This window comes from Humulus lupulus, chromosome 2 (genome assembly GCF_963169125.1).
Source record: "Humulus lupulus chromosome 2, drHumLupu1.1, whole genome shotgun sequence".
Taxonomy (NCBI): domain Eukaryota; kingdom Viridiplantae; phylum Streptophyta; class Magnoliopsida; order Rosales; family Cannabaceae; genus Humulus; species Humulus lupulus.
The window spans coordinates 80,983,032-81,008,924 of record NC_084794.1 but is presented as its reverse complement, the minus strand read 5'-3'; the positions used below and the strand labels follow the sequence as shown (position 1 = coordinate 81,008,924).

The window sequence follows — 25,893 nt, the reverse complement described above, 5'->3', positions numbered from 1 at the left end:
AAATACCCCTTGACTCACTCCGAGTCAAGTATGAATCTCGTTGTGACTTTCTCACTAGCTTGCCTCCTAGGATCGTCTCGTGTTGAGTAACCCTAGCATAACCAAATAATAATGAAGCACCACTCACATACCACATATATGCCAAATGTACCCGAAATGGTCAAAATATGATAATTGCCCAATTAAACAGAAATGGGCTCACATGCATATTTAATACACCTAAACATACATATCTAGTCATATTATAATATAACTCACATATTCACATAATGATACACATAAATATCACATAATCATATAATTCCAAGATTTTCCATCCTCGCCCCCTAATCAAGGCCTTAAGCCTTATTAGGAAATTCGGGTCGTTACATCTAACCCTTGTATCCTTTCTCTCGCAGGGTATCACCAAGAAACTGAATTGTTCTTCAATTTTCTTCACATCCTTCCAAAGTATCCTTAGAATCACCTAGACTAGAGTGGACAATTCTCAACACATGAGATAGATACAATAAGAAGAAGAATAGAAGAGAAAAATTGAGGCTTAGAAAAGGACTTGTTCTGTAGAGAGAATCTAAAACCTAGAGCACCAAGACTAGATATTCTGATCTTCTCAAAAACCTCTCTTTCAACTTTTACTTAGCATTCCTTTTATAAACTCAATTAGGTCATTTATTTTAATTAAAAATCAATAAAATAATAGCTAATTATCAGCCCTAGGACAAAATTCCCATGAGCTTTAGGCCCATGAAATTTCTCATTTAATTATAAGCTCATTGGACTTAAAATCAAGGCATGTATTATTTTCTATTGATTTAATTAATTAAATAATTATTTAAATCCTTTATCAAATTAATTATTTATAATATGAACATTTGTTTAAACTTATTTATTAATATAGACACCAATTTATCTTAATTAATAAATCTGCCCTAAAATCTCTTTTTTTCTCTAAATTGTATAACTCTATGAAACTATTCAAAATTGACCTGGTCAACTTTGATAATTCCAATTGATAATTAAATCAATTAATTGAGACTATCTAGATGATTTTATCCAAGGTGCCATGGGGACCATGGGCCTATAAAATCAAGCTCCAATAAGTTATCATAAATTTACTAACTTATTAATTCCTCATGACTCTACTAAAGACTCAGAATTGCCCTCTTGAATTCATAGAACGCTCTATAAGCAATATAGATACGTTATTAATTATCCATTGTTACAACCATAATTTTCACTCAATCATTTATAGACATTCTACAACGAGATGGGACTAAAATGTCGTTTTACCCCTCATTGTATTTTATCCTTAAAACACTTAGTTCCTTGTAAATGATATTTCAGTAAACTAATATTAATTATTGAAATGAGATTTCTATCATTTAGCACCTTGAACCAAAATAAAAGGAAACCATCGTTTTACTTCTTCATTAGAAGCTATAGATGTTCATATCTATGATTAACACTCCCACTCAATTATACTACCGATTTCCCAAGATGTAAGCATGGGCTAGTCCGTAGGGTAAGCTGGTAACGAACAAGTCAAAGAACTCAAATAATACAATCAGCTAGAATACTAACCACTCAGAATTGAGATTGAATTGACTTATGGTCAACTATATGATATGACTACAATAGATAATAACGGTAAGTTAACTTATCTCATCTACTGTCAATATTGGTCCAGTCCGATGAAACAAATACATCTGATTTTATCTACTATCCTAATGTTCTGGAAAGAACATAACACTACAATGTGTAAGTAGATCATATCATAGATTGGTAAGTCAGTGTAAGTCATGTGCACTGACTAATCTTAGGACTAACTTATTTTTGAACATATAATCATATTAATATTCCATTGAGATTACTTCACCATAAATATGATTAGCTATATGCTCAAGATTTAATAGAAGTTTATATTAAACAAATAATCATGAAAATAAAATATATGAGCAAACTGATTGACCAAGTCGAAAAATGATTTCTATTCTTTTATTGATAATAAAATGATATTACAAAGAAATTGAGTTTTAATTAGGGCATAAAACCCCAACACATAATCCTTGAGAAGGAGTGGCCCCTAAGAAGTGTTGATGGTGGGAGTGTAGCTCCGTGGCTTGATCATGAAATTGGTGTCCTTCTAAGCCGGCTAAGAGTCCAAGTCACTGATTGCTTTGGGCATATATGTTGATGAGTGCTTCTTCTTATTCTTCTTGTCGTAGCGTACCTCGACAGCGGCCATGGCTGAGCTAGAATGATTGTGCTCAACAATTATCTAGGGTTTAAATGGTGGCAAAAAATGGGAGAGTGGTTTTTCTCTGAAAAATGGAGACTAATGATCGAAGAAAAAGTTCCCCCAAAATTAACATGAAAACTTTTTTAAAAAAATTTAAAAGTTAAAATTTCTTGTTTTCAAAATTTCATAAATTTTATTTAAAATTTTCAAAAGTAAAAATAGGCTTACGGAACTCATTTTTTGACTTTGTTTTATATTTTTAATTTTTAAATCAAAAAATTGTTTAAAAAATGGTTACCGAACTAGCCATTATATTTAACAATTTTTTATTTGAAATTTGAAAATGACTAATTGATAAACGACTTGTCGTTCTCCTTACCACAATAAACTAACGAACTTGTTTGGCAAGGGAAATTTTACACTATATGCCCTATAACATAGCTAATTTTTTTTAAATGTCAACATAACTTACTCTCCCAAACATATGTCATTTCTAATTTTTGGACAAAAACACCCCTAACATTAAACACTCCCATCCTAGTCGTATTTTCTCATTTTTCTCTCAGACCTCACATTCTCACTATCTCTCAGGCGAAACTCTCTCAGGCCACCATGTTCTCCATCGCCGGCAACAATAAGGTCAGTTTTTATGTTTTTTTTTAATTTGAATCATAATGTATAAAATCGATGAAATGGGTTTGATTTTAATCTTAATATAGGATTTTAATCTCTATTTTGCAAAAATGTAGCTTTAAATGGGTTTGATTCTATGTGCATCGTTTTGGAAGATTGGGTTTAAGTTATGCAAAAAATTTGTGGGTCAATGTTCATTTGATCCCACATCGATGCCATTTCGATGCTTAATCAATGGTAATTCGATGACAGTCAGTGCATGTGTATATTTTAAATAATTGAAATGTTGTGTCGTCGATGTTCAATCGATGCTCCATCGTAATATTTCGATAGACCATTAATGAAGGAGATAGTCAATCAATGCGCAATTAATGGTATATCGATGCCATTTTGATGCTTGCATGGTTTTCTTTTAGTATAAAATCGATGAAATTTTGATGATATGTCGATGCTGATTTCGATGCAATTTCGATCTAGTTCAATGGTATTTCGATGCTTTCTTGGTTTTAGTTATATTTTGATAAATCTATTAAATTTGATGCTTTTTCGATGCTATTTTGATGTCATTTCAATGGTTGTTCATGCACATTAATTTAAAGGTGATGCATCGATGTTAAATCGATGCGATGTCGATGACTTTTATATGTTATCTACTTGAAAGATATTCGATGCATAATCGATGTTATTTCGATGACATATCGATACATTGTTTGTTGATTTTATTTTGTATATAATCAATGCAATTTTGATATTATTTCGATGCTGATTCGAGGGTGGCTTAGTCAGTTCTTATTTGTTAAATGTATTTCGATACCATTTCGATGCTATTTTGATGGCATATTGATAGTTTGTTTGTTTGTAAAATCAGTTTCGATGGTATATCGATAGTATTTTGATGTTGTTTCGACGCATACTTGTATCTGTTGATTTTTTCTTTTTGCTTCGATGAAAAATCGATGGTATTTTGATGACAACAGCAGACTGAGTATTTTTTTTTTTTTGTAAATTCAACTAATTCCCTCTCTCTTTTTTTTGGATATTTTGCAGATGCCACCCAAACGTATCCCACCACTTGAGATCCCCATAGAGGATCATTATGTCGATCGTATGACCTATAGCGGTTCTGGGAGGCTAACTAAATTGAAGAAAAGGTTTGAGAAGCATGGATTGTTGGGGAGGGTGAATGAGTCTGTTTTTGGACCATTCTTCACAGCCCCTACCTTTTCGTTCTCTGAGGCATTGGTGCACACACTGCTTTTACGAAAGTTGAACTCTCTGCTTGGCGATGAGGTGCACTTATTGATGGGCCCAAACTTATGTAAGTTTAGGGTGCACGAGTTTGTCATTATGACTGGCTTGAGCTGCTCTTGTCCACCACTTACCGCTGACATTCAACCTCACCTTACGTCCTCCCGCCTACTTGATACATATTTCAATGTGGAACCCAAGAAAGACATTAGGTTCAATTTTTTGGAACAAGCTTTTAGTATGTGCGATGTACCTGATGATTTGTACAAGCTCGGTTTGGTTTACTTTGTGGAGGGGATACTATTGGTCGCTAAGAATGACAATGCTATTTGGTGAGATTTATTGTCGATGGTCGAGGATTTATATTATTTTGAGAAGTATCCATGGGGATCCCTTTTATTTGATACAATTGTGAAACAATTCAGTAGAGATATGAAAGCAATTGGTGCTACAATACCTGGTAAGAAGGCGAAGAAGACCACTGAGGTGGAGTCTTCTAAGGGTGCTCAGGTGGAGGCAAAGTACACCTGCAAGGGGTATCCACCAGCTGTGCAATATTGGGCATATGCCAAGCCCTGTGGATTCAAGTTCCCTAGGATTCAGAAGGAATACGCCAAGCCCTATGGATTCAATTTCCCTAAGATGCTACAGTGGGAAAGCACATGCATGCCGAAGCATTCACATGTGAAGGATGTACTTGCGAAGAGATGTGTAAGTTATTTTAGATTTAAATAATTCAAAAACTTTTGAATTATACTAATCAACTTATGTCATTTCTAATTTGCTTGTTTTGTTTCCATTACAGTTGTCATGCATTTCTATCCTAAGGCCTCGACCAGACGAGTGAGACTTCTTCACCACCATATATCAGAGGACAAAGAGGGATGCTCCTAGGTATGCGATGCTGCAGGATATGATCCAGCCTGCACCAAAGGATGGAAGACCTTACGATCCTGAGGCAGAGGTTGTTGCGGTGGCTGAGATAGCTGTGGAGGCTGGCATATTTGTGGAGGATGCCCCGACGGAGAATGCTCCAAATACTAGTGCAAAACCTACTTCTGCTCCTGCTCCTGGGGCTTATGAGGTCGTGTTGGGTGAGATGGCCAGACTACCAGGTGTAGTGGATGAGTTTAAGGCCACTCTAGGTATCATCATTAAGAATCAAGAAGTCATATTGGAGAAGCTGGCAACACTTGGTGGTATACCTACTCCTGCACCTACTCCAGCAAAGGATGTAGAGTACGACATTCTCCCTACATGTTATGAGCCTCTTGTTGGAGAAGCCACACCTCTGCAGCCAGTGCAAACGGTCTTAGGTACTACTAATCCATGAGCTATTACATGTTTTAAAGAGATTGTATACTAATTGCTCCCGTTACAGGTAAGAGCACTAGACAGAGACAAGTAAGGTACGAGGACTATACTCCAGCAGCCAAGTAACCAAAGTTCAAGGACCCAATTACGATCCATCCTCTAAAGGTGTTGAATCAAGATATGTTGACAACTTTTAACCGATGGGTGCTCGGTGAGATTGACAACAGCAAATCGAGGAAGTTGGAAGGTTGTGATGGCACCCCTGTTTGGTTCCTGAAGTTGAAGGTGGCAAAAGAATGGTTGACAGAAACTGTAAGTCTTTTATATTTGTAGTCAACACATTTAGTGATGAATCGATGCCTATGTTACGCTATCTGTATAGCAATTAAACATCGATGCCACATCGATGACATTTCGATGCTGATGGTCGCCATCTGTACGCGATTCCATTTCGATGGTGTATTGATGTCATATCGATGTTGAACCACATCAACATATATGACATCAATATTGTTAGGAAAATATAAATTGCCTCAATGGAAATGGTAAGAAAATGTTACAACTCTATGCAAAATATTACAATAGACAAGGTTGATTAAATAAAGTGTTACAACTCTATAACTGAAAATACAAATAAAACAAAAGAAATGAAGAAGATGATGAGGAAGAAGAGAATAGTAAAATAAAGTGTTTGGACCAAATGAAAATATTACAACTCTTAAACAAAATATACAAGTAAATAGAACAAGAGAATAAGAAGAAGAACAATAGAATAAAAAGAAGAACAGAAACACAAGTAAACTCTCACTTACACAACCTAAGTGAAGAGGGTTGGGGATCACCAACTTGAACAAGGTTTAAAACCTTTGTCCAAAAGCTTATTTCCCCCTAACTCAAGCACTAAGGGATCTCTCTCAGATATTGGAAAAGCTTTCTGGAATTATCAAGCCTCAAGGTGTTTCTAGCCAAGTGCTCTAGTGGATAGAAAATGTTGTGTCTTACAAGTGAGCTATAGGCTCCTATTTATAGAGTTTAGAGACACCATTTGAATTTCAAATTCCACCAACCCCCATGGCTGTTACCAATGTTTAATTTGATTAATATGGAATTAAAAAAGAGATTTGGGAGTTATTTGAGTTTTTTGAGCCATTCAACAAAGATTGAAAAAACTAAAAATTTGGTGAGCAGAGACATTAGTGGTCGCGGCCACTGGTCTCTGACCCACAGGTCGCGGCCACTAAATGTTGGTGGTCGCGGCCACTGACCAATTTCAGCACAAAAAATTGTGTTGTTTTTCCAAACAGTTCCAAACCCTCTCAAATGATTTTGTAACTCCCAAAACACATTATTGGGGTTAAAATCATATCTCTAATAGCCATATCACATATGGCTTTATGAAATTCATCTCAATATTGTGTAACAACAATTTACACAATAAAGGGTAATATTTGGAAGTTACAAATTTGTAACACCAAATATGTTACATTATTTGGATATATCTAAATATTGTAAATCTCTATTATATGTTACAATATGTGACACATTTTGTCACATTTATTTAATCTAAAACATTATATTATAATATAATATAATTTTACATTATATTATAAAATAATATAACAAATATACCATTGATATTATATCAAAAATAACATCTAAATTATATGTTTGCCCCAGCATCGAAATGCAATCGATGTACCATCGAAATGCCATCAATTCAGCATCGATTTACCATCGATTTCGAATGGCACCTAGATAGTTCAAGATCCGAAGAACAGATCAAAAAATGCATAAAAAAATACCACACTCAACACCAGAACAGTTCGAATCTAATATCTAACCATGGCATTTCATATTCACAAGTAGATAGAATGAAAGGATACTTACCCATGATTTTTTCTCTTAAAAAATGCCAAGAATGACAATTTCTTCACTTGAAATGAAACTTCCAGTTCCGCGCACTCCAATTTCTTCACCGATTTAAGTATATTCGACATTGTTATTTAGGTTGCTATGAAAATGGCTGTGAATGATGAAGGATAGAGAGATAGATAGAGAAATGTGTGAAGTATTAAACTTCCCCTATTTTTAACTGATGGGGGTATTTTAGTCCACATTAGGGGAGGGGGCACATTAGCGGGATAATTTTTATGATGACATGTTAAAAAAATTAACTATACTATGATGCATATAGTGTAAAATTTCCTTTGGCAATCTTGTTTCGACAAAACTTTCTCTATCTATAACTATAAGACTAGAAAAATAAAAATAAACTGCAAGACTGGAACAACATCGTTGTTTTCAATCAATTGTGTTTGCTCACTCCAACTCTGTCGGACCTTTCTCTCTCGTTCACTCACTTCACCTTCATTGGTTGCCATCCACTTCTATCACAGGTATGTTTACATGACTCTCTGTTGAATTGTATGCAACCGATTTATGTTTTTCTTGTAGCTTAGTGTTAATTGTCCATGGGGTAAAGGCTCTGAGAGTTCATTCATTGCTTAATATCATTAACCAATAGCTTATGCTAAGATTCTTCCTTCCCATTTTCTGTTTTCTCAATTTGAAAGCAGTAGTCTTTTCGCATACCAAGTGTTTGATAAAATGTCAATGAACTCATGCATTGCACTGCTGCTTCAACTTTACTATCTTATTTTATGTATTTGGTTTTGTGAATGGGTGGGATAACATGGAATATAATTAACTTGTTTATGGTTCGGTTAGATAATGGCATCCTCTTGTGCAATGGTGACTTGCACACCATATCAGCTTCCTTTATGTTCTACGGTTGGCTCATCTAAGTGGAGTAAGAATTTCTTGAGAGCTTACAGTCCAAGGAGAGGAATAAGTGGTTTGTTTTTTGGCCAAAAGCAGTCAAATATGAAAACTTTTTCCATGGAGTCAAACCAAGTATCCTCGTTGAAACCTTACCAGGTAACTTGGGAAGATCCTAATGATGGCAGTGATAGTGAAGATGAAGAAGAAGAGAAAGAAAATAACTTGGATTTTGAAAGTGACTGGGAAGAAGAGAAGAACGATGTTATGGATACTAGTGTTAGTGTAAAAAATTCACAAAGGAACATGTATGAAGAAGATCTTGTGAAAGGTTATTCCGCCAAAAATATAACAAACTGGATAGATTTCATTTATGAGATGTATGACTAGTTTATTCTTAGCATTTAGTCTTATAGGGTTACTTATTGGTTATCATTGATTTACAAAGGTTAAAAAACTTTTAGGACTAGAAGAAAGAGCAATTTTGTATCAGTCTTCAACTCCTAACTTGGAAAAAATATCAACGGTAATAATTTAAAGTTTTTCATTTTCCTTTGTCTGCATTTTCTATGTGAGTTTTTCTACATGGCAACCATTATATTCTGGGAGACAGATAACTTGCAAATTTTAAGCATCCATTAAATGTTCAAGTATAGTAATATATTTCTTATTATCTTAAACAATTTTGATTGTATTATAAAATATTTTGATCATATAGTAGCTAAGACTTGTGTATTACATAGTTTTCTTAAAATAGACTTGTGTATCATATAGCTTGAGTATTGCAAGATTTTCTACTACTCATAGCAAGTAAATGTTTGATTGCTCGCTTATGGAGTTATGAATGTAGTTCACTAATATTGAACAATTCGTTATTCAGGAGAAATGGCTCCCGTTGCACACCCTTGCATTATCTGGACAAATTCCGTTCTTGGACGAACTATTGGAACAAGGTGTAGACATTGATTTTGTTGATAAGGCAAGATTAGAACTCGTACTAGTTCCACATTTACTTGGTTTAACGAGTTTCATTTTATCCATGCTAAAATTCGTCTAATAGTAGTTCTCATGGACTCTTGTGAAATAGGATGGTCTAACTGCTCTTCACACAACAGTTATAGGAAACAAAGTGGTTGTTATTAGCCATCTGTTGAGAAAAGGTGCAAGTCCTCACATCAAAGATAAGGTGAGGATAAATTTATAATTTAGTTCTTTATTTCTCATTTCTTTTCTCCCAAATTTTCGTTCATAGTTATTTTTCTATAACAAGATGGTGCTACACCACTTCATTATGGAACTCAAGTTGGTTCCATGCAAACAGTGAAGTTACTCATAAAATACAACGTTGATCTCAATGAAGTTGATAATGTAAGTATTTGTGAAAAATTAGTCTTTGATAATCTTTATTGATAGAGAATAAGGCCTTTAAATAGGCACTATACAGGTATAAACAAATCTGACATTTAATACCAAATATTCTAGAGTAATTACATATATTCTAGGGTAAATCAATTATCCTAAAACTATATAATTTAATTATAGTAACTTTTTGAAAATTCAGCTTGATTTCCTTATTGGAAATATACTGAGTAAATGCTTAATATACAATATTTTCTACAGTCTCCCTCAAGCTGGTGCACAGAGACTCTACATGCCCAACTTGCAAACTAACTCGTTGAAACTTTCTGTTGATAGCACTTTAGTTAGTAAGTCAGCCTCTTGTTGCTTGCTAGGAATATATACAACACATAGTTCATTTCCATGATTTTTTTCTTTAACAAAGTGTATGTCCACTTCAACATGCTTGGTTCTGTCGTGATGGACTGGGTTGTGTGCTATGTTGATTGCTGACTTGCTGTCGTTGTACCACTTTAAATGCTCGGTCCTTTGAAGTTTTAATTCTTCAAGTATGCGTTTGATCCAAATTAATTCGCATACTCCTTGTGCAAGAGCTCTGAGTTCTGCTTTGACACTACTTCGGGCTACCACTGGTTGTTTCCTACTCCTCCAAGTAACAAAGTTCCCCCATACTTTAGTACAATATCTAGTTGTTGATCTTCTATCGTCAACTGACCCTGCCCAATCTGCATTTGTGAAGGCTTTAACACCTCTTTCCTCATTCATTTTTAATAGTAATCCATTTCCTAATGTTTTCTTCAGATAGCGTAAAATTTTGTACACAGCTTCCAAGTGTTCTTCGAAAAGATGGTGCATGTATTGGCTAACCAAGCTCACATCAAATGCAATATCAGGCATTGTGTGGGATAGGTAGATCAATTTTCCCACTAACTGCTAGTACATTCCCTTGTCAATTGGCTCATCTTTTGTTGGTTTATACTTGCCTTTTGGTTCAACTAGTGTTGTCACAGGTTTACAACCACTCATTCCTGTTTTCTTGAGTAGATCTAGGACATATTTCCTTTTGAGACACAACAATTTCTTGTTTTGTTCTTACAACCTTCATTCCTAGAAAATATTTCATTGGTCCAAGATATTTTACCTTGAATTCTTGGGCTATCAAGCCTTTAAGTCTTTCTTGCTCTCCACAATCATCACCAGTGAGTATCATGTCATCAACATGGACAATGAGAATAGTTACCTTACCCTCTCGTGAGTGTTTGAAGAACAAGGTGTGATCCGATTGAGCCTGTTTATACCCATACTGTTTTACCTCCCGATTAAATCATTCAAACCATGCCCATGGAGATTGTTTTATGTCGTAGAGAGACATTTTTAGGTGATAGACATTCTCTTTTACATATCTTTCCTCGAACCCTGGAGGGATTCTCATGAAATCTTCCTCTTCCAAATGTCCATTAAGGAGGGCATTTTTGATGTCTAGTTGTTGTAGGGGCCAATCAAGATTTGCAGCAACTGATAGTAGAACCATGACTGTGTTTAACTTGGCAACAGGTGCAAATGTCTCGTTGTAGTCCACTCCATATGTTTGGGTGAATCCTTTTGCAACTAGTCTCACTTTGTATCGGTCTATCGTTCCATTAGCGTTGTGTTTAACCGTAAACACCCACTTACATCCAACCACATGTTTATCTCTAGGTCGATTGACTATTGTCCACGTTGTGTTGGTTTCTAGTGTCCCAATTTCCTCGTAGACTGCTTTCTTCCATTCTTTCTATGAGAGGGCCTCAGTTATGTCCTTAGGAACTACCACTTACTCGCTAGAAAAACTTTATATTTCAGAGTTAGTCTACTATAGCAGACATATCTGGACATTGGATGTAGAGTACAACTTTAGACCCGTTCCTCTTGGCAATAGGTAACTCAGACTCGGGTTCCACCATACTAGAAGGCTCAACATTAGGAATATCATTATGCAAGATGGGGTTGAGAGAAGGATCACTTACATTAGGAAAAGTTTGTGGGTCAGACTCATGAGAAGTTGGAGCAATAGTTGGTTGTATTACCTGATGGTCCTTTGGTCGCCGAGAGTAAACTAAAAGTTTTGTATTTTGGGGCTTAGATTGTTGCTCAAATGTTTCTATGTCAAATAGAGAAGGAGATGAGGGATTGATGTGAATAGTTTGATCAATTTCTGGGATAGTTTTAGATATGCAAGTATCCTAACTAGAAACTTCACTCACTGTTCCTCCCTGAAGTGAAATGTTGGGATAAAAAGGTTGTTCTTGATTGAATGTGACATCTAAGGAGACATACATACATCGATAAAAGGATAATAGCATTTATGTCCCTTTTTGGTAGAAGAGTAGCCCAAAAAAACACACCTAAGAGCACATGGATCAAATTTGGATCGGTTTAGACCTAGAACATGGACATAAGAAGTACAACCAAACATTTTTAGGGGGAGATTAGAAACAAAATGAGTATGTGGATATGTTTTAAGAAGGATAGAGAGTGGAGTGTGAAAGTTCAACATTCGAGAGGGCATACGATTGATGAGGTAGACATTGGTAAGGGTAGCCTCACCCCAAAAATTCTTAGGGACTAATGTGGTAAACATTAAGGCCCTAGCAACCTCCAACAGGTGTCTATTTTTGCGTTTGGCAATCCCATTTTGTTGAGGTGTGCCTACACTTGAACTCTTATGAATAATGCAATGAGATAGAAGATAATCACTCACGATGGAATTAAAATATTCAGTGTCATTATCTGTGTGCAATACTTGAAGATTAGCATTGAATTGATTTTTTATCATAGAATACAAGTTTCTAAATTTCATGGCAGCATCATATCTCTGTTTAAGAAGAAAAAATCAGGTAACACATATGTGGTCATCAACGAAAGTGATAAACCATCTAGTATTTGTGGTATTAGTTATTCTAGATGGTCCCCATTTATCACTATGAATAAGACTAGAGGGTTGAGTTGATTTGTAAGGTACAAAACGAAAAATAGCACGTGTATGTTTAGCAAACTGACAAATGTCACACTTAAAGGAGCTCAAATTTTTATTATGAAACAACTTAGGAAAGAGAAATTTTAAATAGGAAAAACTAGGGTGGCATAGCCTATAAAGCCACTGCATAATATCATTATTACGAGAAGCAATACAACGAAAAACATAAATTTTAGGGCAGGTAACCATTGGGTACCCTGTATTTTTGTAAAGTATCATTTTGGTACCCTGTGTTTATAATAATATTCATTTGGTACCCAGTATTTTGAAATCGTACATATTTGGTACCCTGTATTTTAAAATCTTACATATTTGGTACCCTAAACTCAAATTTAATTAATAAAATTTTATTAATTTAATCAATTATATAAGGTCTAAATTTAAATTTAATTATTTAATTACATATAACTAATGACAATTTGATAATATTAACAAAATTTTATCTATCAAATCTGAGTCTAGGGTAGCAAATATGTATAATTTTAAAATACAAGGTACTATATGAACATTATTGAAAACAGAGGGTACCAAAATGATACTTTGCAAAAATATAAGGTACCAAATGAGTAAATTCCCTAAATTTTATTTACTGAGCAAGAGGAAACAGATCAATGTAATACAACCCATTACATGCCTTCGCACTCCCAATCGTCTTCCCCGTGGACATATCCTGAAAAGTACAACAGAGTGGTGAGAAAGAGACAAAACATTGCTGATCTCGAGTGACTTAACTGACAGAGAGCAGATTACATGATAAATTTGGGACATGAAGAACATCCTAAAGAGTAATAGAAAGGGATAAATATATAGACCATTTACCAGCCACAGAGGAGAGGGAACCATCAACAATCTTAATATTTTGAGTATCTGAAGAAGGAGTGTATGTGGTAAACTGATGGAACTGACCAGTCATGTGATTCGAGACCCTTGAATCCATAATCCAGGTAGAGTTTTGAACATTGAAAGCTGCGGAGATACCTGGATGTGAAGAGGATGATGGAGCAGGAGCAGTAGCATTCTTGGAGGTATTAAGAAACTGATGGAGCTGGGTGATCTGAGCTAGAGTGAATGGGAAAGGCTCAGATGGAGCGGCAATGAAGGGCTGGCCTTCTGAAGGGGCACGAGCAGAGGAGTGAGGTTTCCAATCAGCAAGCTGAGTTATCATCAAAGCGAGGCTTCCATTAGAAGAGTTTTTGTTGAAATTGTCCATAAGGATAGAGACGAAGTCTTAGAGAGAAAAAAAAAAAGAGGCTACGAAATTTGTAGGTTAGAGGGAAATCTTTGATACCATGTGGAAATGTAGAGTCCAAGAACTTTACTTAGCTAAGATAGATAGTAGTATTATAGTATTTATAGCATTATCTTTGTAATTGTGGATTTTTGGTTCAGATCGGGACTTATTTGGACACTCATAGTAATACTTATAGATTTTCTAAGTTTAACCTATAGTTTAAGAATATTAATTTTAACCTAAGGTTTGATTATATGACTGATATTAAGGATAATATTTATTATACTATAAGGTTTAGATAAGGACCAATAGGATTTTAAGCACATGTTATGTATGGATGATTAAGGATTAAGTATTTTGAGGATTAAATTTAATAAGGGTAAAAGTTTGAATGCTATAAGGTCAGTCAGCAGCTTTGAATACGTTGAGGGCTTAGTCAAGGCTGTTTACTCCATTCAAACTTAGCTAAAAATGTGTAATTTCGTGTTTAAATAATCAGCCTGTGCCGATATATCGCAGCTATAGGGGGCGATATATCGCAGCACGTAGATACAGAAAACACGAGACGATGCACGACAGCCTCGGGCATACTGGCCCAGGCGATATATCGCCTACAGGGGGCGATATATCGCCTACAGGGGGCGATATATCGCCTCCTTCAGTATATTTCAAAAAAATTTGAATTCTTTTTCCTTTCAGCCATTCAACCTCTTGATAAGTCCAGCACCTTTTTGAACGAGTCTTCAGCCTCTGCTGAACGATTATTCAAATTATTTTCACCTAAAAAGATATTATTTTTATTCAAGTAAAATTTAGATCATTTCATTCCTAAACTCTATAAATAGGACCTAGTACCCAGCCATTATTCATCTTTTGCTCTAAGTTCAGAAGCTGCAAGTGCTAAGTGAGTGTGAGAGTGTAAACACCTGGGTTGGGGAAATCATAAGCTTGATCATCATAAGCTTATCAAACACTTTGGGAAGTAAGGTTCTATAGTATTTCGGTTCGAGGTTTAGATTGGTCTACAAGTCTTCAAGGTATTTCCACACTCTAGTTCATTGGTTTTATGTTATTTTCTTTCTCATAGTCTTCTACTCAGTCTTCTAACCTCATTCTTATTTTGGTTAGGAAATCTAAGAACTTGCTCATAAGTTTTTGGTAAGTATGTTTCTCAAAGGTTTAGTCATTCCATTCCTTCCATTCTTTTCATTACTTTTTCTTCAATCTACTCACCCTGTTAATTCATGGTTTTAGGATTGTTCCAAAAGTCCCAACGATGTCCTCTTATTCCGGTAACTTTGGTAAGGAAAATAAGATAGAAATTCATATGTTGTATGTTTTATATGTTATCTTAAGTTTCTTATGTTATGATAAGTGTTATGATATGTATGTTGTAGGCTTGGGCATATGACCCATATGACTAACAAGACCCCAAATAGATTATGGGCATATGACCTACTTAGCTAGTAGGACCCCACTAATCTAATGGGCATATGACTTGATTAGTCTATGGGACCCCAAGTAATAATGGCCATTATAGTATGTGTATGTAATAAGTGTTATGTTATGTCTTTATGTTTATTATGAAATTTATGTATATGAAGTATGTGTTAGATTTTCCTTGCTGGGCATTAGGCTCATTCCTTTTTGTTTTAATGTGCAGGAAAATAGCTATTAGTGGCGGTAAGATTCGGGGATGCTTGGAGATTGTGTATCGATGGTGAATGGATTCAAGGAGTCGAGAGTTCGATTTCGAGGATGTAGTCTTTTATTTATGGGTTTATGTGTAATTTTTCCGCATTTTCTATGTAACTCCTTTATTTTAAATTATGTTTTGTTTTTAAGACAATGAGATCCCATGTCCTTCTTGGTAGTTTTTGTAAGTAACTCTTATTTTTACAAGTTACCTAATAAAATTATGGTATTTTCGCAATGTAAGCTTTATTAAGGGTTTGTATGTATATTTTCGTTAATGGTCCAAAAGTCTAGAGTAGTGGGTCATTACAGGAAAATTATCCTTTGATAATCTTTATTGATAGAGAATAAGACCTTTAAATAGGCACTGTACAAATACAAACAAATCTAGTTTTTAATATCAAATATTGTAGAGTAATTATAGATATTTTAGGGTAAATCAATTAGCCTAAAATTATATAATCTAATTATAGTAACTTTCTAATAATTCAGCTTGATTTCTTTATTGGAAAAATACCGAGCAAATGCTTAATATACAATATTTTTTACCGTATTAATTTCAAGTTTAACCAACACCTCTAAAATGTATATCAATTGATCTAACTTTCTATTATGCTTATATTTCAGGAGGAATGGACACCATTGCACATTGCTGTACAAATTAGAAATAGAGATATAGTGAAAGTTTTATTATTGAATGGTGTGGATACCAAAAGAAGTAACAAGGTAACCTTCTTAAAGCATGCATTTGACTTACATTAGTGGTTCATGCTGATTAATCTAGTTGAGGAAATAGAAAGGTAACATGGTTGATTGACTCTATTCAGGATGGAAAAACACCTCTGGATTTGAGCTTACGTTGTGGCAAAGATTTCAAGTCTTATGATCTTGCCTCTTTACTGAAGATTATACCAGCAAACAGAGAGATTTAATGTGCAGGGTCTTGCTGAAACTTACAACCTTCATCGTAAATATATGATATATATATATATAAGTAATGGTATTGGTTGGTGCTTCAATCTTCTCATAAAGTTTCCACCTGGGAATTGTCTCACGGTCAATTGATCTTCATTCTCAACCAGAATATGGAGGATCTGTTATTGAATTATAGATTTTGGGTTGCATTTGAGTACATCATTGTCTTGAATTTTATGCACATATGGAGAGATCTGAAGCACATTGAGAAAGGTTAAATCTCAGGCTCGGTTGCAGATGAGTGCATTATTAAATGTAGCTCTTTTTTTCTTTCTTTTTTGGGTGCTAATTTTGTTTATGTAATGTCTCTCCTGACAAAAATACTTTGTTCTTGGAAACATTCCATTTTATAGTTAGAAGCTTGTACTTGTATCATTTCCAATATTTAGTTTTTAATTCCCAATCATTAAAAAAAATTCAGAAATCTATCTTATCTTTTATGAGTTTATGTCAACATTACAATCTGATTACACTTGTTTGAGATAATAGAAAGAAGTATTATTATGCTATTTTATAAATTCATATTATAATTCAATGAAATTTATTGGTCACTTTAAGTCTTCCAATTTTTACTTTTGAGTATGTTCTAGCAATTAAGTTTTTTATAATAATAAAAACTACTTAATGACAAATACTCAAAGAAATTAAAATAAAATTGGTGGGTCTATAGCTTTCCCGCCAGTAGACTGGTGGTGGTTACTAGCCGGAAACAAAGAGTACAGTAAGACTAGGGTTAGAGTTTTTGTTTGGCTGGGTAGGGTTGTTCCATCTTCAGTGGCGGAACTAGCCTTCAACATCAGGGGGCCCACAGCTAAACAAAAGAAGATAAAATAATAATTTTTATATAATTTATTGACTATAAGCTAACCAACAAACAAATCAATGATGACTATAAGCTAACCAACAAACCAACCAATCAATTAGTGTCTAACTAAAGTGGATTAACTAATACTTCGGTGGTAAAAGAAATAAAAAAGGATTTACAGATCTTAGGGTCAATAGATGGAAAAAAAATCACCTGTCCTACTTTTTATGTTCCATTATTTATAACTTATTTTTTCCAACTATACATAAATATAGTATCTTCAAATAATTAGTGGGATACAGAAGACACAGAAAATTAGGAATGCAGATTTTTTGTCCAATAGATGCCGAGCCAAAATGAGATTTGGAGTCTAACTTTTATATAGAAAAAAATTGTTTCATATTTTTTCGGGGGGCATGCCCCTTCTAAAGTAAATGTAGGTCTGCCACTCTCCATCTTTCCCTCTTTCCAATTTTAAAGTCTTTGTTCCATGAAAATCTCTCATTTGTTAAGATTAGGGGTTCTTACTCTCATCATCAGTGTTCAAACAATATACAAACGCCGAAATCAAGGCTATTCATTTTGCTTAATAATTAAGCCCGTGATTTGATCATTGTGGTTCCTTCCACCTGGTGGATTTTTAATTAGTTTTCATTCTGTTATTATTAATGTTTAAATATGAAAACAAAGGAGTTATTGATTAACATTCAAAAGGGGTTAGAAAGAAACGTAAAGGACCAGCCGAGATAGTTGTCAAGTGGAGTTGAAATGGGGGAAGAAAGCAACGCCTTTTATATTCTTCGAAAAGGCGATACGATTGGTATATGTAGGAGTTTAAGCGATTGCCAAGCTCAAGTCGGATCATCGGTACTATTTCAAAACCCTGCTCTACTTTTGATTATTTGAAACTTTGACCCAATACAGTTTCTGCTTTTGGGTCTTATTCGTATTGGATTAAAAAGTTTTGTGTTTAATGTTTGAGTGGATAAATGATTTCTCGCTAGAAATATTTACATTGCTTTGGTATGTATCCATGTTGTGTTGATGTAAAGTGGAAGCCTTTTCTGGTTTGAGCAGGTAAAATAACACAAACACGATTTTATGGCTTCTTTTATGGGAAACTTGTTGCTTGTCCTTACCAGGTTTGTACTTGTGTAAGGAATGAAGATTATGGTACGGTATGACTATGAACCTGAACTTCTGTTATTGTGTTAGTGGTGTCCTCACTAATTTTCTCTCAGCAACCAGCTTCCTTTGAGGAAGAGGATGAGGATGACTCTTCACCAGAGAGATGGCAGGAAGCACTTGAGTTAGCAGAATTTGCTGTAAGTCTACATTGACTTGTGCTTCCTGAAAATTTTGATATGACACAAGGAAAAGATCTATACGTAGATATTATCAGCTATTGGTTATAAGTTTCAAAGAATTATCTCTATTTTTAACATCAGCCTGGGGAATGCAAATTGAGGATCTTCTGGTTAGATGCTTGCCAAACTTGGAAGTTCATATATAACTTGTATGATGAATGCTTCTGGTGAATAAATGATCTTTTGATCCGATCAGATCGACATAAGAATGTGAAGCCTCTATCTTGGCTTGATATAAGTTTCAAAGAATTATTTATGTTTTTAGCATCATCTTGGGTAATACAAATTGAGGAACTTCTGGTTAGATGCTTGCCAAACTTGGTAGTTCATAGTTAACTTGTTATACGATGAATGTTTCTGGTGATTAAATGATCTTTTGATCTGAAAACTTGGGCTAGTTTTAGTTTAAGTCGTTGGGTGTGTGAGTGAGAGTGGAAGGGACAAGGGATTCAAATTCCCATTGTATAAAAAAAATGATATTTTGATCTGAGTAGATTGACATGATAATGTGAAGCCTCTGTCTTTGCTTGATCATGATGTTGCACTATTGATTCAATTTTTGTAGATTTTGTTTTAATTATTATTATTATTATTAGGTTTTTTGGCGGCGAAAACACTCAATATTTTCGTAGTGTTTCACTTTTACACCTAATTTTTCTTTGCGGTGAATATATTCAAACTCACCCAAAGTGTCTCTCCGTCACTATCTACCCATTAACACCATTTACATTGCTTGTGTTGCATTGACGTGGTCTGTCAAAGCTGAGGTATTATTGCCATGTCAATGCTAAGTAATTTTAGAAAAAAAATATATAATTTTATAATGTCATTAAATTTTATCTTGAGGTAAGGTTGAGCATCGGTCGGTTTTGGCAGTTTTTTCATATTATTAAATCCATAATTTGATTTTTGGTCTAGATTGGTACGATTTAAAAACCGACCGACTAAACTAATTAAAAAAAAACTGACCGTTTTGGACTGCGGCTTGGTCGGTTAAACTGACCAAACCAAAGTTCATTTTTTTTTTTTTAAAAATTCCATAATTTTGATAAAATTTTAGTTAAAAAAAATTAAAAATTTTGGATTGTTGAAATTCATTTTTGTGCTTTTTTAAAATATAAATGCATTAAATATATCATAAATTTAAAAGTTTGAAAATATAATTAAAAGTTTATAAGCATAACATAACACATATATATTTATAATTTCGATCGCAGTTTAAATCAGTTAGTTTACATGGATTTTTTAAACCGACTAAACAATGGCAATTTAAGCTATTAATGATTTTTTCGATGTTAGGTTTAATTGATTTTTGATTTTTATTCTCGTTGTTTGAAAGATCGGTACACTTAATTTTGTCGGATTTTCAAATTTTAAGCTCAGCCTTATATTAAGGTATTTATTTTAAAAAGCCTGCAAAAAATACAGATACAGACAGCTCAATTGTAATTGCCGCCACTGTAAGAATCCATTCAAGTTTTTAAAAAGCCTCTCTCTATCACTCTATCTCTATACCCTTTCTCTGGTCGCCGGAGAGTTCGATATTCCCCAAGAGAAGAAACCCATTTCTTGGGATTTTCCGCGAAGCAAATGCCCCTCAAAACTCACCTCGCCGACCTCACTCCACTCCAAAAAGACGCCTCTTAAAACCCATCAAAAACGACAACAAAAAAGGAAACCCAGATAAGATAACGATGTCAATCTACGACGCTGCGTTTGTGAACTCCGAGCTCTCCAAGCCCACCCCCATATTCGGGCTCCGGCTCTGGGTCGTCATCGGAATCCTCGTGGGTTCACTCATAGTCATCACACTCTTCCTCCTCTCAATCTGCATCACTTCTCGCCATCGGACCAAGCACATGTCCAAATCTTCGACCAAGCCCACCTCAACCATGACCGCCGCCATTGATGTACAAACCCCAGTGATTTCCAAGTAGATACAGGAGATCGTTCACCACCATCCGCAGCCTGAAATCCATGTCGAGATTGGCAAACCCGACCACAGGGTCGTCGTGTTCTCGGATCGGGCATCCAGTGGGGAGAGCAGGGGAACGATGATGAGTGGAGGTGATACGACGTCGTTTGGAAGCGGTAACGTAGGTCCTGAGGTTTCGCATCTTGGGTGGGGGAGATGGTATACTCTGAGAGAGCTTGAAGCCGCCACAAATGGGTTGTCTCCGGAGAATGTGATTGGAGAAGATGGGTATGGGATTGTCTACAGTAGTATTCTTGGCTATGGTACCAGAATCGCAGTCAAGAACCTCTCGAATAACAGGTACTCATTTTATTTTTCTATGGGTGAGTTAGTGTTTGGACTGTGGGAAAAGAAAATGCTCTATCTGATTGTTGAGAAAGCATAAGAAAAGCAGGTCTCTTTCTAATCTTAAAATTTCTATTTGTTTTTCATTAATTTGTTTGATTGCATTTTGCGGTGAACTCAATTTTTCTCTGAACATCTTTTTCTTTTTATTCGTAATTAAGCACTTGTTCCCTTCTTCTCCACACCTTCTTGTCCTCCTTTTCATTTCTTCCACTGTTCATAAGGCTATTTTCTAGTTTATAACTAAAAAAAATATTTAATTTTTTTTCATAACTAAAAAATAAATAATTTTATAAAGTCATTAAATATTATCTTGAGGGATTTCAGTTATATATTTTTTAGTTATGAAAAAAAATTAAATATTTTTTTCTAAAATTATGTGCCATTGACGTGTCAATAATACTTGAGTTTTGCCGGATGACGTTAATGCACATAAGCACTGTAAACGGTGTTAATGGGTGGGTAGTGACGGAAACACACTTTGAGTGGTTTTGGATATATTCATCGCCAAAAAAAAAAAGATTAGACGTAAAAGTGGATTACTACAAAATAATTGAGGATTTTCACCGCTAAAAATCCTTATTATTATTATTGCAAGAGAAGGTTGGTTGTAGTTCGTTACCTACAATTTCTCAAAATAAAGATTTCAAATCAAATAGTTACATGACCCCCATTGAAACGCGTAATGTTTCTTCTCGCTGTGTAAGTTTCTATCTGAAGATATCTAGTTAGTACTCTTGTGGACCGATCAAGTGGCCACATATTTTATGGAAGTAGAACATTCCGGCAATATGTGTAAAACAATTTGAACATTATTCTTTCTGGTGTGGTCACAGTGGTGCATGAATTGTAAACATCTTTGGTGAACTTTCTTCACACCTTCCCATTACTTAATGCTTCATATTGACACGACAATACTAGTTCCATACTTATGCTGACTAGGTATTTATCCAGAAATGAGCTTTGAGAATGAATAGTGTCATTTGTGTTCCTTCCAGGATTCTTGTATTCTTGAGTTCGATGGTGCTTTGAAAGGAAATCCTGGACTAGTAGGTGCTGGAGCTGTGTTGCGTGCTGAGGATGGAAGTGCGGTATAATATTTGAAATAAATCTGGCGCCTCTGATTATTGAATCTATTGCTTATTAGTAGTATCATAACTTTTGGTCTTTGCAGGTATGGCAGTTGCGTGAAGGGGTTGGCATTGCAACGAACAATGTTGCTGAATATCGTGCATTACTTTTAGGACTTAAACAAGCTCTCAAAAAAGGATTTAAACATATACGTTGTCAGGGTGACTCTATGCTTGTCTGTATGCAGGTTTGTTGAGTGTGTACCCTAAGATACATGTAATTGTCGTCCATTTTATGCTTAATTCATTATTGACACATTATGCTGATGTTACAAGTTAAGAGAGGGAATAATTGATTTGTGCTAAAAGAATCTGAGTTTGCAAGGTTAAAAATTGGATAACTGAAAATGAAAGTATTATCCAGTTAGCAATAACTTCTTATTTATTGACCTTATATAATTGTAGTGTAACTTTGTGTATGAATGTGTATGTGCTTCTGATCTCCCACTTGAATATTTTCTTCCTGTCTCAAGTGCTTTGGCTTTCAATTCTGAGATTTAGCATGCTTGTGGTTCTTATTCAATTTCCTAATTCAGAGATTCAGGGCAAGTGGAAAATCAAAAACCAGAATATGGCTGACTTGTGTAAACAGGCAAAGGAACTCATGGAAAAGTTTTTGTCGTTTCAGATCAATCATGTTCTCAGGGTGTGTGGATATTGACTTATTTCTTTTAAAATTAAGCACTATATTGGTGTTAATCTCAAAATTAGCATCATTTGACATGCAGCATTTTTTGTAATGTAATAAAAACTCCTCATTATTGAGGAATATAATTCTGCAGCTGATGTTCAAGCAAACCAAGCAATATATCTTAGGGGTGAGGAACTTGTAGCATTACTCAATCTAAACAATTCCTTCTTTATTTGATTTGAAATGTTTTTATTTTCGCGGATTTAACCTGACCTTGTTGTGCTTCAACAGATGGAGAAGTTGAAGAGGATTATAAGAAGAATTAATGTATAGTCTAGAGAGAGCTACTTTTGCTCCTGAATTGTGTCCAGAAGCAGACTTGTGTTGTGGTGGTTCAGTTATTTGGTTGAGCTTGTATTTTTTTGTTCAATTGGTACTTAGTATCAAACTGTGTTATATTTTAAGTAAATTAATATAGAATTAGGCCTGCCCTTATCCTGATTCAATGTTTATTCCAATTATCATCTCTTAATTACTTTGTTAGGTCCCTAATGAAATTGGAACCTCTAATGCTCAATGCATTGAAGGCTTGCCTATTTGATTGAACTTAAAGAACTGCCTGTTCAGTAAAATTATAATTCTCTGGGTAATATGGCTTAGTAGATTTTTACTCTCTATTGCTCTTTTTGCAAAAAATATACCATAAAAATTAGTGTAACTTTATATATATATATATATAAGGGAATTCTCTTATAGGGGCTTCACTTTAAGCCCTACCGGTAGGACTCTCAGTGTTCTCAATCCGTGAATATTATAGCTATTTAGAGCATCTTGTAAATTTTCAGAAAATTATGAATAGTTTATAGTACCGAAAACTAGGTTCAAATATGTTATTGCACGCGTGACTAATTTTTTTTATGCGCGTGGAAAACATGTTTGAACTTAATTTTTAGTATTATAAATTATTTGGAATTTTTTGAAAATTTGTAAGATGCTCTAAATAGCTACAATATACATGGTCATAAAAAAATCGCGCCGAAAACTGTTCACGGGTCGAGAAACACCGAGAGCTCTATCGGTAGGATAGAAGAATTGTCATATATATATATATCATCTATATAATAACTGTGTAGATAACATAAATTATTGATTTTAACGGTTTTTTATTTTTTTAATGTTAACTTTAACGGAATATTCTTATATTTAACAGAATATTCTTATATTTTAACAGTAGTTTGTAAATACTTAAACTTAAATAAATTAAAATAGGATATTTTTTTAGATATTCTATAATGATAATTATTTAAAAATAATTAAACAAATTAAAATAGGATATTTTTCAAATATTTTATAATGATAATTATTTTAAAATAATTAAACAAATTAAAATATGATATTTTACAATGATAATTATTTAAAAATAATAAAATCATATGTTTTATAACTTAAATAAAATTTTATTAAACTTAAACTCACTTATTAAAATAATATCAAATTAAACATATAATATAATCTGCTCTGAATTACCAACAAATTTTTTTTTAAAAAAAAAACAAGCAACAAACTTAAATTTAAAATTCACGTATAATATTTAATATTACATTAAACATATAATATATAATATCATGTTGTCACTTCCAAATTAAAAACTAGAACAAACATAAACTTAAACAAAAATAAATAAATTATTTAATTAAAATAGGATATTTATTTCAAAATTTATATGACATTAATATAAATTTAATAAAAATAATTAATAAATTCTATAAATAAAATTAAATAAACGTGCGTATTGCACGTTGATTGTATCTAGAGTATATATATATATATACTAACTAGATATAAGTAAGGTACAATCTAAGTTTTCTTAGTTTTATTTATAGAATTTATTAAATTTATATTAATGTCATAAATTTCAAATAAATATCATATTTCAATTAAATAATTTATTTATTTTTGTTTAAATTTATGTTAGTTCTATTTTTTTAATTTGAAATTGACAAAAAGAGATTATATATTACATGTTTAATGTAATATTAAATATTATATGTGGATTTTAAATTTAAGTTTCTGGTTAGTTTTAAAAAAAAAAATTTGTTGCTAATTGACAATAGATTATATTATATGTTTAATATGATATTATTCTAACAAGTGAGTTTAAGTTTAATTAAATTTTATTTATGATATTATTCTAATAAGTAAGTTTAAGTTTAATTAAATTTTATTTAAGTTATAAAACGCATGATTTTATTATTTTTAAATTGACAGTAGATTATATTATATGTTTAATATGATTTCATTCTAATAAATAAGTTTAAGTTTGATTAAATTTTATTTATGATATTATTCTAATAAGTAAGTTTAAGTTTAATTAAATTTTACTTAAATTATAAAACGCATGATTTTATTATTTTTAAATAATTATTATTGTAAAATATCTCAAAAATATCATAATTTAATTTATTTAATTATTTATTATTTTTAAATAATTATCGTTGTAAAAATATATCAAAAATATCATATTTTAATTATTTATTTTATTTTATTTTATTTAAAATTATGTAATATTTACAAATTACCGTTAAATATAAAAATATTCTATTAAAGTTAACATAAAAAAAAATAAAAATCCTTAAAACAAAAAAATTTCATTATCTACACTTTATATAAAAGTCATATTATTTTTACTACTTTGTGATTGTATTTCGGAATCACACTATCATTTTGGATCACGCAATAAAACAATTTTTCTTTGGTAGAAATTTATTTTTGGATATTTAAAAAATGTATTAATTTTCTTCCAAACTAACTAGGTTTGGATTATTCGGACTTCCTTAATTAATTATAAAGCTTAAAGTGAAGTTTGACTGATGGGAAAATGTGAAGATAGAGAATTGAATCATTCACCTCCTCTTTATCCATCAATAAACTTACCACCAAATAAAATACATTTTTTTGTTTAAATTATAATTTTAGATATTTTTATTTATTTTTTAACAATATTTTACACAAAATTATATCAAAGATAATTATTAGAATTTTAATACCTACTAATAAATGCTAAAAAATTTAACTCACAAATCTTAAAATAAATTAATATCTCTTCTATATAATAAGTGTGTAGGTAAAGAAATTATTGGTTTGAACGGTTT

The 25,893-nt window shown here is 33.1% G+C and overlaps 2 protein-coding genes across 2 annotated transcripts; both read left to right on the top strand.

The window, feature by feature from the left end:
• Positions 1 to 5,614: 5,614 nt before the first annotated feature.
• Positions 5,615 to 22,903, top strand: LOC133814452 (ankyrin repeat domain-containing protein EMB506, chloroplastic-like). Its single transcript, XM_062247409.1, has 10 exons — positions 5,615 to 5,746; positions 8,162 to 8,536; positions 8,661 to 8,738; positions 9,093 to 9,191; positions 9,300 to 9,396; positions 9,480 to 9,580; positions 16,141 to 16,239; positions 16,341 to 16,701; positions 22,649 to 22,756; positions 22,877 to 22,903. Exons 1-8 carry the CDS (start codon positions 5,615 to 5,617, stop codon positions 16,443 to 16,445), a joined length of 1,086 nt encoding a protein of 361 aa, XP_062103393.1. The 3' UTR covers positions 16,446 to 16,701; positions 22,649 to 22,756; positions 22,877 to 22,903.
• LOC133818102 (uncharacterized) lies at positions 17,591 to 23,247 on the top strand. The gene is made up of 5 exons (XM_062250807.1): positions 17,591 to 18,160; positions 21,979 to 22,071; positions 22,155 to 22,298; positions 22,647 to 22,928; positions 23,033 to 23,247. The coding sequence occupies exons 1-4, from the start codon at positions 18,062 to 18,064 to the stop codon at positions 22,848 to 22,850; spliced, it is 540 nt and encodes a 179-aa protein (XP_062106791.1). The 5' UTR covers positions 17,591 to 18,061; the 3' UTR covers positions 22,851 to 22,928; positions 23,033 to 23,247.
• The last annotated feature ends 2,646 nt before the right edge of the window (positions 23,248 to 25,893 follow it).